Raw genomic sequence first — 15595 nt, 5'->3', positions numbered from 1 at the left:
TGTGGAAGTTCTGGGTTCGATTCCCGGCCAGGGCACACAGGTGAAGCACCCATCTGCTTCTCCACCCCTCCCCCTCTCCTTCCTCTCTGTCTCTCTCTTCCCCTCCCGCAGCCAAGGCTCCATTGGAGCAAAGTTGGCCTGGGCACTGAGGATGGCTCCATGGCCTCCGCCTCAGGTGCTAGAATGGCTCTGGTTGCAACAGAGCAACGTCCCAGATGGGCAGAGCATCACCCCCTGGTGGGCATGCCGGGTGGATCCCGGTCGGGCGCATGCGGGAGTCTGTCTGTCTGCCACCCCCCTCCTTCTCATTTCAGAAAAAGAAAAAAACATAGCTTTTTCTCTTACTACAAAAAAAAAAAAAAAATGACTGATTGTTATTTAAATTTTAAAACCACAATCAAGCAGAGAAGATCAAGGAGAAGCAATCTGGAAGTCCCCCAGTCTCTGAGCGTGTGTCACATACACCCAGATACCACATCCGCGTTTGTGTACATAATTCATAGAATGGGAACAGAGCCTGTGCGCCGTTAGTCATTATACGGCACGATGTCATTTAATATTCTTCTGCATCTTCTTTTAATGTTTAAAAGCGTTTTTTGCCTGGTGATACATCAAATAGGCCTGTCGTTATTTATTTAACTTGTTTCCCCCTAATGGTTGATAGTTGCTTTTAAAGAAAAATTATTTTCCCCCTTCTCACAGTGCTCTGATGAACGAACATCCTGGGTCCGGATGGGATAACCCGGGAGTGTAGAGGAGGGTCCAGGGAAAGCCTCCCGGAGGAAGTGACTGACCGCTGTTGGGGACGGAGAGGGTGCCCGGGGGAGGGGAGGGCGGGGCGGGAGGCCGACGATCCTGGCAGAGCCGACAGGGTGCCCAGGCTTGGAGGAGAGAGCGCGTGAGTGTGCCTAGCAACCGGGAGTTCACTGCAGCGGAGGGTGTGTTAGGGTTGGGGGTGGCTGGGCTGGGGGCTGGGAGCATGGAGCCGGCTCGTTCCCAGAGGGCCGCGGCTCAGGCCTAGGCGGTCCTGTCGGCCAGCCACACGGGAGTGCGGGCTTTGGGCCGTGGAGAGCCGTCGCCGGGCAGAACAGAGAAGTGTGACATGTCCAGGTTGTGGACTCTTTGAAAGAACCCTGTGGCTGCGGTGTCTGAGCCAACCCCACATTTGACAGCGAGCCTCAGGGCTGTTATTAACACAAACAGAAATTAGAAAGGAGAGAAGAAGGAAGCACAGCTCCCACGCAGCAGCTCACAGACCAATGCTGCAGGCTGTCTAGGGTCTGAATGCAGGGCCACCACGGAACCACAGGTCAGTCAGTCCTTCCCACCCTCTTCCACCCTGGAGGAGGGGCCCCCCCGATTTAAAGAACCTGGTTGGTGTGGCCCTCGCCCTCGTTCCAGGACCCCTAGTGGTGCGTCTTGATGACAAGGAAGCTGGATGCTCTTGGAGTATCTGAGTGAGTGTGGGGAGTCCGCCCAGGCAGGTGTGGTCCCCACGCGTTTGCCCTGCGATCCCGGCCACCCAGCTGCCTGCCGTCCCGAGGACGGGGGACGGGGCAGACACGGGGCAGACACAGCTGATCCTGCCAGCCACGCCTCCCCAGGGCTGATGGCTCCCTCCGTTTAGGGAGCCCTCCTGACGCTGACAGCTGGTGACAGCTGTTTGGAAATCATGGGAACGCTAAGGGAGGCTGTGATCTGGCAGCCCCGTAAGTTGAGGATTAGCAGGGACGTCACGCTCCCCCTTGTATCTTGTCCCCTTGCGTGACCCTGGTCCTTGCAGCTTTTCCCCGCCTCCTCCCTGAGAAGATTCCATTCTTTTCTGAGGGGGGGGTGATGGAGGGAGGCTCCCAGCCGCCCAGCTGTTTTCCGGTGGCAGCCTCTGGGGAGGTCCCAGCAACACAGCAGCCTTTCTGCATGGCTGCTTTGAAATGGATGGTTTGTAAAGAAAAATGTCCCCTGAAGACTCTGCATCTCAGCTCACAGGCTTCCTGGACTGGCTGGATTGGGTCCCGGCACCCAGGCTGAAGAGAGAAGCACGTGCAGGTCTCTCTCTCTCTCTCTCTCTCTCTCTCTCTCTCTCCCCTGTGTCCCTGCGAGGGGTCTCCGGCCACTCCGCCCCAGTCCCCTTCCCACCACGCTGGCCACCGTCTCCCTCCAGCGGATGGTGGCAGCCCCCTCTGCCCTCTGCCATCAGTCAGTCTAGAGCGTCCACTCCGCCACGGTCCCCTTCCCACCACGCTGGCCACCGTCTCCCTCCTGCGGATGGTGGCAGCCCCCTCTGCCCTCTGCCATCAGTCAGTCTAGAGCGTCCGCTCCGCCACGGTCCCCTGGCAGCAGTGAAGGGTTCCACTCAATGTGTCTCCATCTCCACTGGACTTCTAAACTTGACCGCAATGGAAACGGATTCTCAGTTTCCCCCATAAAGCTGCTGTATCCCACGTGTGCGCCCCTCACCAAGTAGCTCAGGCCAGAAGTGTTGAGGTCTCTTCCTCTCATCAGCAAACCTCGTGAACTTCCACGCCCAGTGCATCCCCAAACCGAAGGTGTCTTCACATGGCCCCCTCCATCACCTTCCTCCAAGCCTCCCTCATTTCTTACCTGCATTATTGCAACAGCTTCCCCCACCCTGGCCTCACTGTTTCCGCCCTTGCCCCGCCCATCGGCCTCTTCTGGGCACGGCTCCCAGGGTCCTGCGGACACCAGAGCCGTTGCGTTCCCCGCAGCGTGAAAATCCTCTGTCCTCACGGGGTCATGAGGTCCGTGGCCTGCCTCTCGGGGTTCGCTCTGGCCCCTCTCTCCCTGGGTCACTGCTCTGGCCACAGGGGCCTCGGTGCTGTGTGGTGAGTGTGGCGTGTGGGTTCCTGCCTCAGGGCCTTTGCACTGGCTCTTCCTTCTGCCGGGACTGCTTTTTCTCCAGACGTTCAGATGACCCCACCCTCACTTTACATGGGGCATTTCCTCTGAGCTGACTGCTCGTCAAAATGGGCCTTCTCTTCGCTCTTTGTCTCTGATCTGGCTTTATTTTTCTTAATATCACCAACCTCATTCCATTAAGATAGGTATTTCCACTCCCAATAGGTATTTTTATTTGTGTGTGCGTGGCCTTTTCCCCCAGTAGGACAGAGTTTCCACGGGCGTGGGTCTGTGTAATTTATGATCAGCACACAGCAGATACCCAGTAAGTATTTCTAGGCTGAGAAAATGAATAAAGAAAGAGTCTGGACAGTCCTGATCACACATCATTGACCCCAAAGTTCCGTCCTCTTGCGAGCATTTCCCCCCTTGCCGGCCAACAGACCGTCTGTTAGACTCCAAGTCCTGATCGTGGGACTGGGGGTGGGGGCCACTTCTCATTTTCTGAGACCAGAAGCCAAGAGATCAAAAAGCTGAAACAGTTTAGCTCATCTATTTCATTTATTTGTTTGTTTGCTTATATTCATTGAGAGGTGGGGAGACTCCCACACGCACCCCGACAGGATCCACATGGCAAGCCCCTACCACGGCAATGCTCTGCTCATCTGGGCCTGATGCTCTGTTGCTTGGCAACAGAGCTATTCTAGCGCCTGAGGCAGAGGCCATAGAGCCATCCTCAGTGCCTGGGCCATCTTTGCTCCAATGGAGCCTTGGCTGCAGGAGGGGAAGAGAGAGACAGAGAGAAAGGAGAGGGGGAGGGGTGGAGAAGCAGATGGGTGCTTCTCCTGTGTGCCCTGATCGGGAATCGAACCTGGGACTTCCACATTCCGGGCCAACAACATCCTACCATTGAGCCAACCAGCCAGGGCTCAAGTATATTTCTTTTAAGTCTGACATGAGCCTTTTACCAACGCCTGACAGTTTCCTCAGTGTTCACAACTTATCCAGAAAACACCCCGTCAGAGGAAGCACAGGCTGTCGGGAGGGGTCTGCGGAGGAAACAAGACAACCGGGACGAGAGGATGCTCACAGCGGGGACGTGCCAAGCCCGGGCCGGGCACCAGGCGCTGTCCTAGTCTCCTGCGTTATGAGGGGAATGAAAATCGGGCTGGTTCACTAAAGAGACATTCAAGACCAAGCCCAGAGTTAGAGCTGGTTGCACAGCGAGGGGGGCGCGGACCAAACCCGTTGTCTGCGGGCTGTGACCGCACGGACTTCCTTCCCCCGGACCCCGGACGGAGTGGGAGGCCACAGCTGTCTGCAAGCTAGCCCCCTGCACACACCCCCAGAACCTCTGCCCTCCACGACCGGGCGGGGGGGGCTTGAGAGAGAGAGGGGCTTGCCCTGCTGACTTTCCTTCTGGGGGGGTTCCTCTCCACCCCCAGTTTATCTGATGTGATCTCTCCTGGCTCTGCTCTTACCACTTAGTTTTAGGGGAATTTTCTCATGGGCCAATGGGAACCAAAATGCCTGCCTGGCCGGGCGGTTCTGCGAATTAGAAGGTAATGTAGGCAGAACACCTGGCCGTTGTCAGCTGGCCGTTGCCTGGAAACTGCGCAAGGGTTTTATTCCTGTTATTATTGTTATTATTATTATTATCTCTTGTGCGCCCTGTGCGCTCTGTATTTAAAAACAATTTATTTTATCTTCAAGACCCCTTTCCTGAGCGGAGGTTTCCAGAACCTCTGCCTCTCACCCCTTCGGGTCGCCTCCTAGAATCTCACCGGTCCCTCCCAGTCGCGGTAGCCCAGACGGACACCGTTCAGCTCCCTGAGTTACCTGCTTTCTTCGTCCCAGAGCCCTCGTCGTGCCGACCCGTGGCTCCTCCCCCCTCCCGGTCCCGCCCCACCCCACCTCACCCCGTTATTCAATAACTTACCGGCCTTGGGTCAGCCAGTCTTGTAAACTGGCCCCGGAAGCCTGTACTCTGACCCCGGGCAGACCTGGCCCCGCATTGCAGCTCCGCCGTTTATCAGCTGTGTGACCTCCAACAGACCTGGTCACCTTCCTGGTCCTGTTTCCTCATCTGTTCCATACGGTGATAATACAACCCACCACCTGGGGTCACTGGGGGAGGGCTTCAATGAGATAATGCTCCTCTGGAGAATTCTAGGGTCTGGGTCCCCTAGCAGAGGGCTAGTGAGTGTCAGCTGCCATCGCTCCAACAACCACTGCTGTGTTACTAGGTTGTAGCTGCCGCCTGCAGACACCGTGTCTGCCGTACAGGGGGTCCTCAGGCCACCACCGTCTCCACTGCTGTGTTACTAGGTTGTGGCTGCCGCCTGCAGACACCTGCCTGCCGTACAGGGTCAGGCCACCACCGTCTCCACTGCTGTGTTACTAGGTTGTGGCTGCCGCCTGCAGACACCATGTCTGTCTGCCGTACAGGGGGTCCTCAGGCCACCACCGTCTCCACTGCTGTGTTACTAGGTTGTGGCTGCCGCCCGCAGACACCTGCCTGCCGTACAGGGGGTCCTCAGGCCACCACCGTCTCCACTGCTGTGTTACTAGGTTGTGGCTGCCGCCTGCAGACACCATGTCTGTCTGCCGTACAGGGTCAGGTTACCACCGTCTCCACTGCTGTGTTACTAGGTTGTGGCTGCCGCCTGCAGACACCGTGTGGCTGTACAGGGGGTCCTCAGGCCACCACCGTCTCCACTGCTGTGTTACTAGGTTGTGGCTGCCGCCCGCAGACACCGTGTGGCCGTACAGGGGGTTCTCAGGCCACCACAGTCTCCACATACGGCGTTTTGAGTTTATGGCGCTCACTCCCATAAAAGCTTCAAAAAAGAAGTTGAGGCGTGAGCGTTCCGGCTTACGCCGTTCGGGTCTCACTTACGGATGGCGTGGGCGGACTCGTTTGGTTGCGCGCGGCAGAAGAACGGGCGGTCCGGTATATTTTCCGCGTCCTTTCTCTTTTTCTGCGGCTTAGTTGTGTTGCTTATTTTACGTTCTGGATGATGATGTGACAGCTGTGTGAGGATAGGTGGGTGACGTAGGCGCTAGGGCATGTTTCGACTTACACCCAAATTTGGGTGGCATCGCTGTCATGGGAACGGAACTGTGTCATGGAGGGAGTGCCCATGGGCTCTGCTGCTGAACAACCAAGTACTTCAGAACGTGCCTCGTCCCTTCTCATTAGATGGGAGGTAGCGTGTGCCTTGTGTGTGCGCTCATGCATGAGTAGCGTGTGCCCTCTGTGTGTGCTCATGCACGAGTAGCGTGGGCCCTGTGTGTGCACTCATGCATGAGTAGCGTGTGCCCTCTGTGTGTGCTCATGCACGAGTAGAGTGTGCCCTGTGTGTGCGCTCATGCACGAGTAGAGTGTGCCCTGTGTGTGCACTCATGCACGAGTAGAGTGTGCCCTGTGTGTGCGCTCATGCACGAGTGTGCCCGGCGTGTGTGCTCATGCACGAGTGTGCCCGGCGTGTGCACTCATGCACGAGTAGCGTGGGCCCTGTGTGTGCACTCATGCACGAGTAGCGTGGGCCCTGTGTGTGCACTCATGCACGAGTAGAGTGTGCCCTGTGTGTGCACTCATGCACGAGTAGAGTGTGCCCTGTGTGTGCGCTCATGCACGAGTAGAGTGTGCCCTGTGTGTGCGCTCATGCACGAGTGTGCCCGGCGTGTGCGCTCATGCACGAGTAGCGTGTGCCCGGCGTGTGCGCTCATGCACGAGTGTGCCCAGCGTGTGCGCTCATGCACGAGTAGCGTGGGCCCTGTGTGTGCGCTCATGCACGAGTAGCGTGGGCCCTGTGTGTGCGCTCATGCACGAGTAGAGTGTGCCCTGTGTGTGCGCTCATGCACGAGTGTGCCCGGCGTGTGCGCTCATGCACGAGTAGCGTGTGCCTGGCGTGTGCGCTCATGCACGAGTGTGCCCGGCGTGTGCGCTCATGCACGAGTGTGCCCGGCGTGTGCGCTCATGCACGAGTAGCGTGTGCCCGGCGTGTGCGCTCATGCACGAGTGTGCCCGGCGTGTGCGCTCATGCACGAGTAGCGTGGGCCCTGTGTGTGCACTCATGCACGAGTAGCGTGGGCCCTGTGTGTGCACTCATGCACGAGTAGCGTGGGCCCTGTGTGTGCGCTCATGCACGAGTGTGCCCGGCGTGTGCGCTCATGCACGAGTAGCGTGTGCCTGGCGTGTGCACTCATGCACGAGTGTGCCCTCTGTGTGTGCTCATGCACGAGTAGCGTGGGCCCTGTGTGTGCACTCATGCACGAGTAGAGTGTGCCCTGTGTGTGCGCTCATGCACGAGTGTGCCCGGCGTGTGCGCTCATGCACGAGTAGAGTGTGCCCTGTGTGTGCGCTCATGCACGAGTGTGCCCGGCATGTGCGCTCATGCACAAGTAGCGTGTGCCTGGCGTGTGCACTCATGCACAAGTGTGCACGTGTCCACCACGCTCACACACGTGTGTCAGAACTCTGCCTCAGACCGGGACCTTTGCACATGGAAGGACCGCAGGATGGGTGAGAAGGGGCGGTGGCTTCCTCTCCAGAGCCCGAGCGCCTCCCCAAGCCCTGACATCCCCTCCCGTGCCCATCCCTTCCCCTCGGGAGAGGGGGGTGGCTGCTCACCGCCTGGCGCCTTATCAGGAAAGGCCAATAACGTATCCAGCTCACGGGGGGCCCGTGGGCACTCGGGCGCTGGAGGCACCAAACCCAGGTCTCAGGATCTCTCTCTAGTAACTGGAGCCTGTCACCTCCTGTCTCTGCTGAGCCAGAACGTGTCCGCGGTCCCTGATTGAGAGCGGGGGGACAGCGCTCTGAGGGACCTGCTGCTCAAAGTTGAGACACACACACACCCGCCCCCCAGGTGACGTATAAGCGGGGTCCTTCCTTTGCATCTTTTGCCTCATGAAACATCTCCGGAACCTTAATTCCGTTTCTTTGAACATGGGGGAGCTTGACTGACTCCTGGCGGGGGAGGGGCAGGGGAAGGGGAATGTGACACATGCCGCTCGCCCCACCATCTCATGCTTCTGCCATCCAGCTCCTGACTGCCCAGAAGGACACCCCCGGGGGCAGCTCAGGAGCTACAGAAACTGAAGGTCGGGAGCCCAAGGTCATTCATGTCCCCCGAAGGTCATGAGGAGTTGGCATTTTATGCGGCTCTCATTTCTGGTCACCGGAACCACCTCTGTGAGACGGTGGAAGGGAAGGGATTGGAGAGCCCCCCGCCCGGTTGGGTTTGGACCTGTTCTGTTTTTGTTTCCACCCACGACCACGTTCTTTTCTCCCCCTTCTCGTAGTGTGGGCGAAACGCTGAAAACTTCGACCGGTTTTTCACCCGCCATCCGCCGGTCCTAACACCTCCCGACCAAGAAGTCATCAGGAATATTGACCAGTCAGAATTCGAAGGATTTTCCTTTGTTAACTCTGAGTTTTTAAAACCCGAAGTCAAGAGCTAAGTGCTGTGCTGGTCTCCGTCCTTCATTTCTGTCGGTTCCAGGCTCCACGGCTAATTATGGTGACACCTTTCTGTTTGTTTGTGTTTTCCATCGCCACGTCGCCTCCATGTTTATTTTGCTGATGAGACAGACTAGAGTGACCATGTATGTTTCGGCACCCAGATGTCCCCAGGTCGTTGGGAAGGAGCATCTCTGTGAGATGGGGTTATGCAGATGGCCCGTCCGAAGGGCCCCTGCATAATGAGCACGTGATCAAAGCCCTCTCGCGATTTATTTCGTCCGCATGCCAGCTACATCAAGAAAACGCCTGCTTCCTTTTCCTTTTTCTTTTCTTTTTTTTTTTTTTCCTGCACGGCCATTTTTATTCATTCTCCAACTCCAGCCGTCTAATCTCAGTGCTTTCTAACCCAGTGAGTGGGAGATCAGACGCCAGCGGTATGCTGGCTGCTTCTGGACCTGGTGCTTGTCTGGTTACCCAAGTTGATGGTTGCTTTGACTTAGAGGGAATCCCTCTCTCCTGCCTGGCGTGGAGGCACCGTGAGCTCTGAAAAGAGCGTGCTAAAAATAAAATTGTATTTCTTTTTTTTTTTTTTAACTCAAAAGTGAAGGAGATTTTGTATCTAAACCCTTATAAAATGCCAGCCCCGTGTCTTTAGACAGTTTGGATCTATTAAAGCACCTCAAGAGGACAGGCAAGCAGCTCGGATGCTACGTCAAGGCTGTGATTTCTGATCCCACGTGTCCCTGGTCACCCTCATCCCCAAACGACTGGAAAGGGCATTTGGCAGCGCGCCCTGAAAAGACATGGTCACTCTAGCGAGGTCCCCCCCCCCCAGGACAGTAATGTTACATTACATTTCAAACTTGATTTGCTTTGGGGTTTTGTTTCTGTTGTTCAAATGAAAAAAAAAATTACTTTGTCACACATGCTTTAAAATATGTGCCCCCATGTGACTAACCGCAGTGACCGACTTTGATTTACAAAAGACTGCTTTGGAGCCTAGCAGACCCACCCCTGGGCAGAGGGGTGTGGGCTGGGCTGGCTGTTGGCTTCGGGACCTTAATTAAGTGCTCTGAGAAAACACTGGTTCTCCCCAGCGCGGTGTTCTTGTCCCCAATGTTGTTTCGCAGGGTGTTTGTGGACATGTTTGTCTGTCTCTGGGGGGGGGGGGTGACGTGCCGTTTTTCTTCTAGCCTCGAGAGACATGAAATACAGAAGGAGGAAGGCATTATCAAGGGAGAGTGGCTCTCTTTGGAAAATGTGACCCCAAGCTACCAAGTTATAAAGTGGGGCTCCCCAGGTTTGGGGACAGAAATGACTAAAGCCAGGGCTTGCTCTGAGCCCCAGTGCTCAGCCAGGCAGGGAGGCTAGGCTGTGGACCATCCAAGGACTCCTGGTGTCCACACCTGTAATGGGTGGGGCGGGGGGGGGGAGGGGGAGCTGACCAGAGGTGTCCAGTGATATCAGGGTCCACAGCCCACACTCGGGGGGCCAGCTAGGAGCAGGACCGGGGCTCCTGGTTTTCTTGTGAAACTCACTCTCCTCCTCCCAGCGTGGATGGAATCTTCTTTCTAGTAACCCACTTTCTGAGCCCCAGCAGCTCAGGGAAAGCCCTTGAGTGAAAGAAATCCCATTTCTGTCTAAGCAGTGAGTGGTCCCCCCCTCCTCCCTCCCCCAGCCTCCTGCTACGCTCAGGCCTCAAGAGAATTCTTATCACCAGTTGAGTGATTTCCAGAAGTTCCGGGGCTTCTAAGAGACCATCAGGGAAACTTGAAAAATCTGACAAATGTCCTTAAAGTCAGACCTCTCATCTTGAAAACACCGTGACTTGGATCCACTGCTGTCCCTCACCCCCCCACCCCCCACCCCCGTTTCTGCCCCTCCCCCGTTTCTGCCCCTCCCACTTCTTCTCACGTGACTTGGATCCCCTGCTGTCCCCCACCCCACCCCCCACCCCGGTTTCTGCCCCTCCCACTTCTCATGTGACTCTGATCCGCTGCTATCCCTCACCCCACCCCACCCCCCACCCCCCGTTTCTGCCCCTCCCACTTCTTCTCACGGCAGAGTCGGGGCCATCCCTGCCACGGTCCTTGTGGTGGCCGGCTAGACCCCGGGCAAAGCAAACACGAAGTCCCAGGTAACAAGCCGAGGAGGTGAGGAAAGGAGGGGACTGGGGCCCAGCCCCCTCCCCTGCTGGGGAGACTGGCATCTGGAGAGAGGAGGTGACTTGCCCAAGGTCAGCCGGCCGGCTGGGATGCAGACCCAGGTTGCCAGGCGCTGGGCGCAGGACCCTTGCTGCTTTGTAACTGGCATCTCCGAGCCGTGCCCACCAACAGGCAAGTCAGTCGAGGTCCTTGGTCTAGCTGTTGGGCGACCGAGACTCTCTTTGGATGTGCGCTTGGGGAGGTAAAGACCATAGAGAAACACTGGGCATTGACAGACCATCTGAGGCAACGTTAGAGACCAATAGAGCTAGGTAGGTAGGTAGGTAGGTAGGTAGGTGGATGGGTGGATGGATGGATGGACAGATGATAAATAGATAGGAAGAATATCCTATATGTATACACTGTGCTCTACATTTTCCAAATTGTTCTCATTATTTTCCAAAAGTTTGATAGTTTGCAGAAATAGGAACTCAAAGCCAAAGTCTCTCTTTCCTAACACACCTCACTGAGGTTGGGCAGGGGAGCCTTCTCGTGAGGAGTCATCAGTCAGACTTCCTGCCATTTCCTCTTCTATCAGCACCTCGGGTGCAGAGGAGGCCGAGACGCAGAGCTTTCCACCGAGGCCATCTCTGGGGAAACCGCAGATTCACCCAGGAAGAGCGGTTTTAATTTATTTGTTTCCGCTGTCATGCGTGCATCCCGCCCTCCGTCGCTCACGCAGCCACCTTTCCCCGAGCATGAACGGCGTGCCGGGCCCGTGCCGGGTGCCGGGAACGCAGCGGGAGCCGGGGAGGTGCCGTCCGGGAGGGCAGTCATTGAACAGGCCGCCGAAAGCAAGATGTGACCTGAAGATCAGCAGTCTCCGGGCTAGCCAGGGAAGTCTTCACGAGAAGAGAAAACGTCCTCAGAAGTCCTCCGGGTCCTGCGTTCTCTGTACACCACAGTGTGAGCTGAGGCAGAGGTGCAGCTGCCTCTTCCCGACCCGGATTTCTGGGACCGTCCTGCAGTGTGACGGGCGGGGAAGGAGAGGCCGGATGGTAGCTGGGCTGGGTTTCCTTCCACAAGGCTGAAGGCGCTATCTCCACGCTTAAACAGAACAGCATTGTCAAGACCTGAGCAGAGACGGACACCCCGGGTGGGGGCAGGGGCCTGGCTTTACCGCCCAGTTCTGAGTGCCGAGTCTCGCCTATTGTTGGGGTGGGGGAGACACCATTCAGAACCCCTTTCTGGCCCTCAGGGAGACACTGAAAAATAGATTTTCCAAAAGGAACTAAAATTAGGGGAGAATAATAATTAAAAAAAAGAAAACGAAGTAAGACAATCCAAAGAAACTTAAACATAGTCCACGTTAGCCATGGCTGATAGTCCACCAGGATCCGAGGTGTCCACCAGGATCCGAGGCCCTCTTCTCACTTCTCAGTCTTCTTAGTAATCTGTCCTCGTCTCAGAGAGGACAGGACCATGATCTCAGTGACCTTCTCGGGACAGCTAGGCCAGTGGCACGAACCCTCCTGGGGATGAGCGAGACTGTTCCCACGTGGCTTCAGGTACTAGCAACTCGAAAGGAATTGTCCTAACAAGAGGGGCCCATGCTCTCCCGCTATCCAGGGTAGAATGCGGGGGTATATAGGCTGCGGGGGTCTTCCCCAGGACACACTCCATAATGGCAAGTCCTGTTTGGACCCTGTGGCTGTTTGGAGCGTAAGTCATCACAAGCACAAGTGATGGGGGAGGGCTTTCACATTGGGGCCGGCGGGAAAGGAGTGTCTGCCAGAGGCCCGGAGGCAGGAGAGGGCACGGGGCCGTGTTACCAGGGAGACCGCAGGAGGCTCCAGGCACGCTGGGACCCACCATGCCTATCCATCGAACTGCGGGACCTCGCACGGGCCTCATGGGGTTCAGTCCATACTCGGGCTCAAAGCAGACGGTGGCCCATGCGCGAGAGACCCTTGGGTCCCTGGCAACAGTCACCGTGGTTTTGCCATGAGGTGAGGTCTCTGGCTCAGGAGCAGCTCTGAGTAGGGAAAAGTGAAGAGGCTCCTCCTTGGTTAAATCTTCTTCACTCACTGATTTGTTCATTCAACAAATGCTTGTGGCCGGCCTACACTGTGCGCCCAACCCCGTTCCTGGCGCTGCAGACACAGGAGTGAAGACACAGACAAGGACCCGGCCCTCCTGGAGAGAGGCCACGCCTGAGTCTGTTTCTGACAGCGGCGAGGTCCGTGCGGAGCATTCAAAGGATGCAAATGATGACTGAAGGCGTCCAGAGAGGCACGCAGCGACGATGATAAAGGAGAAGGTGGCATTCCAGTTCTTCTCTGAACACAAGAAGTAACACGTGCCTGAGCCGGCCCAGGACAAGACAGCAGGCAGGACAGGACACAGCAGAGTGGGAGGGGCGTGGCAGGAGATGGACAGGACACAGGAGTGGGCGGGGCGTGGCAGGAGATGGACAGGACACAGGAGAGGGGCGTGGCAGGAGATGGACAGGACAGAGGAGTCGGAGGGGCGTGGCAGGAGACGGACAGGACAGAGGAGTGGGAGGGGCGTGGCAGGAGATGGACAGGACAGAGGAGTAGGAAGGGCGTGGCAGGAGACGGACAGGACACAGCAGAGTGGGAGGGGCGTGGCAGGAGACGGACAGGACAGAGGAGTGGGAGGGGCATGGCAGGAGATGGACAGGACACAGGAGTGGGAGGGACGTGGCAGGAGATGTACAGGACACAGCGGAGTGGGAGGGGCGTGGCAGGAGATGGACAGGACAGAGGAGTGGGAGGGACGTGGCAGCAGATGGACAGGACAGAGGAGTGGGAGGGGCGTGGCAGGAGATGGACAGGACAGAGGAGTGGGAGGGGCGTGGCAGGAGATGGACAGGACAGAGGAGTGGGAGGGATGTGGCAGGAGATGGACAGGACAGAGGAGTGGGAGGGATGTGGCAGCAGATGGACAGGACAGAGGAGTGGGAGGGATGTGGCAGCAGATGGACAGGACAGAGGAGTGGGAGGGGCGTGGCAGCAGATGGACAGGACACAGAGGAGTGGGAGGAGTGCGGCAGGAGTTAGCCCCCATCCAGAAGACAACCCTACAGCCATCCTCAGCCTGCTGCCCTCTGGCTGCACTGACTGGAGTGTATCCTGCTGTCCCACTCACCCCCACCCCCACACGCACACAGCAAGAAGTAGTAAGGGGGAGGGAACTCCATAGGGACATTCCACCCATCTCCATGGAGTGGCCAAAAAGAAGGCACTTCTGTGAAAGGTGGTTTGCCAAGGGGAATGAGCCCAGTAATGAGAAATACTCATGAGTCAGTGCCCACTAGAGGCCAAACCTAACACCTGGATGGCGGGTGGTTGGCCAACATTAGCAAGTCAGCCGGTCCTCACTGACCCTCCCTCTTTCGAGTCTGACATGGGGCACTGGCCTGAGTCAGGCGACCTGCTCAGGACCAGCAAGGGCTATACATTCTTGTCCCATAATAACCCAGCCATCGAGCCTGTCCTTTAATCAGTGGGGTTGAGATGAGACCTAATTAGGAATGATGTGGTCAGGTGGAAAAAAAAACCCACTCACCCACTGAGTGATCTTGGGCAGGCAAGTCCCTGAACCTTCCTTCCTGTGCCTCGGTTTCCTCGTGAGGAACCATGGGGTGGGGGTGAGGACTCCAGCTCTCCCAGCCCCCAGGTGGGTAGTGAGGAGAGGAAGAGGAGAGGCTGACAGAGACCTGAGAACATCCCAGGAACGGGAGAGGTTGTTCTGAGCCCATACTAGTTCTCCGGGTACGCCGGCCCCGGGCTGGGATTAATGACCTGCTCCCTGCCCCCTCCCCCCCAATGCCAGATTAACTAGGAACACTGAGCTTGTTTGTTTCCACGGCTGCCCTGAAGACCTTCCTGTGAGCTTTGGGTTTGTTTCTTAGAGTTTGTTGACTAGGTACAAGCTATAATCCTCCCGTAGAGACCCTCTGGCAGATGAAGACCCTCACTGCAGTCTGGGGGTGGATTGCACCAGGGAATGTATGTAGGGTGGACAGGGGCCAGCTCCCTCCATTAAGCAGAAATCCCATTTCCCCACAATCCACTCTTACCTTTTCGGGGGAGCTGAGTGGTTGTACAGCTGTTGTCCTTCTTAAGGAAAGGGTCATCTTAGCCACGGGGAAGGTCGCTTTTGGGTCGTTTTCTGTGCGACACTCGACCCAATGCTAACTAACTCTAACCTTATACAGGGCGAGAAGTCGTTTCCAAACCCAATTCGTCTCCGAGCCGAAGAAAACAGAACACGTACCCCACTGTAGAACACTCCTTAAAGAAATTCACTTTCTTTTTTTAATCTTCCTTCCTTTCTTAGAAAATGTCTAGCAAGTTGCCCACACATGAGGTGACCAGAAGGGTGGGGTGGGGTGGGCCGCACGTGCCGCTCTTTCTTACTCCGCCCACCCGCGTCCCCGGCTCCCTGGGTGACGGGCGTGTTCCGGCTCTGTGTCCTTCCTCCCCCTGTGCTGTGTTAATGCGTCTGCTTTCCGTTTGGCAGAGGGACGCGCGGGACACCTCCAACTTCGACAAAGAGTTCACCAGGCAGCCTGTGGAGCTCACGCCCACGGACAAGCTCTTCATCATGAACTTGGACCAAAATGAATTTGCTGGCTTCTCCTATACTAACCCGGAGTTTGTCATTAACGTGTAGGGTGAACGCACGCTCCCTTTGCCTGGCCTGGGGTGGGGGTGGGGGATTGGGAGGGGCCAAGACTTCAGGCTGTGTGTGTGTGTGTGTGTGTGTGTGTGTGTGTGTGTGTCCGTGTGGCTTCTCGTCTTCCAGGAGTCATGGTGCACCTGCTGGCATTCCGCTGGTGGTGGAGAGCTTGTCCCAGAGGGCTTTTCTTTGTCTGTGTAGCTTGCGAGTTCCTTTTCTACAAGTTTGGAAACCATGTTTAGTTTAGAGTCAGCACTTTATCCGAGCCTAGAGGACCAGTTTTCCAAAAAACTCCCAGAAACTCGTCAAATGAACAGACCGTGTCAAAACTACTTGTGTCTTGATACCAACATGCTTCTGTATTTGTAATTTTTAAAGTCGACGGCTGATGTTCCTGGTAAATGTTTTTACAGTTATT

The 15595-nt window shown here is 56.6% G+C and overlaps 1 protein-coding gene across 2 annotated transcripts in view; it reads left to right on the top strand.

Annotated features, from left to right (window-relative positions):
- The window catches only part of PRKCB (protein kinase C beta), a 318005-nt gene extending 302804 nt beyond the window's left edge, over nucleotides 1-15201 (top strand). The window contains exon 17 of one of the 2 annotated variants that reach the window (XM_066275842.1): nucleotides 15019-15201. In XM_066275842.1, coding sequence (XP_066131939.1) covers nucleotides 15019-15171 — 153 coding nt within the window. In that variant the 3' untranslated portion in view covers nucleotides 15172-15201. Of the gene's footprint in view, nucleotides 1-8166; nucleotides 9723-15018 lie in introns of those variants that run through there. The other variant, XM_066275841.1, reaches the window with a different exon arrangement.
- The last annotated feature ends 394 nt before the right edge of the window (nucleotides 15202-15595 follow it).

The sequence above is a fragment of the Saccopteryx bilineata genome, chromosome 4 (assembly GCF_036850765.1).
Source record: "Saccopteryx bilineata isolate mSacBil1 chromosome 4, mSacBil1_pri_phased_curated, whole genome shotgun sequence".
Lineage (NCBI taxonomy): Eukaryota > Metazoa > Chordata > Mammalia > Chiroptera > Emballonuridae > Saccopteryx > Saccopteryx bilineata.
The sequence above is the reverse complement of the archived record's forward strand: the minus strand, read 5'-3'. Positions and strand labels throughout refer to the sequence as shown.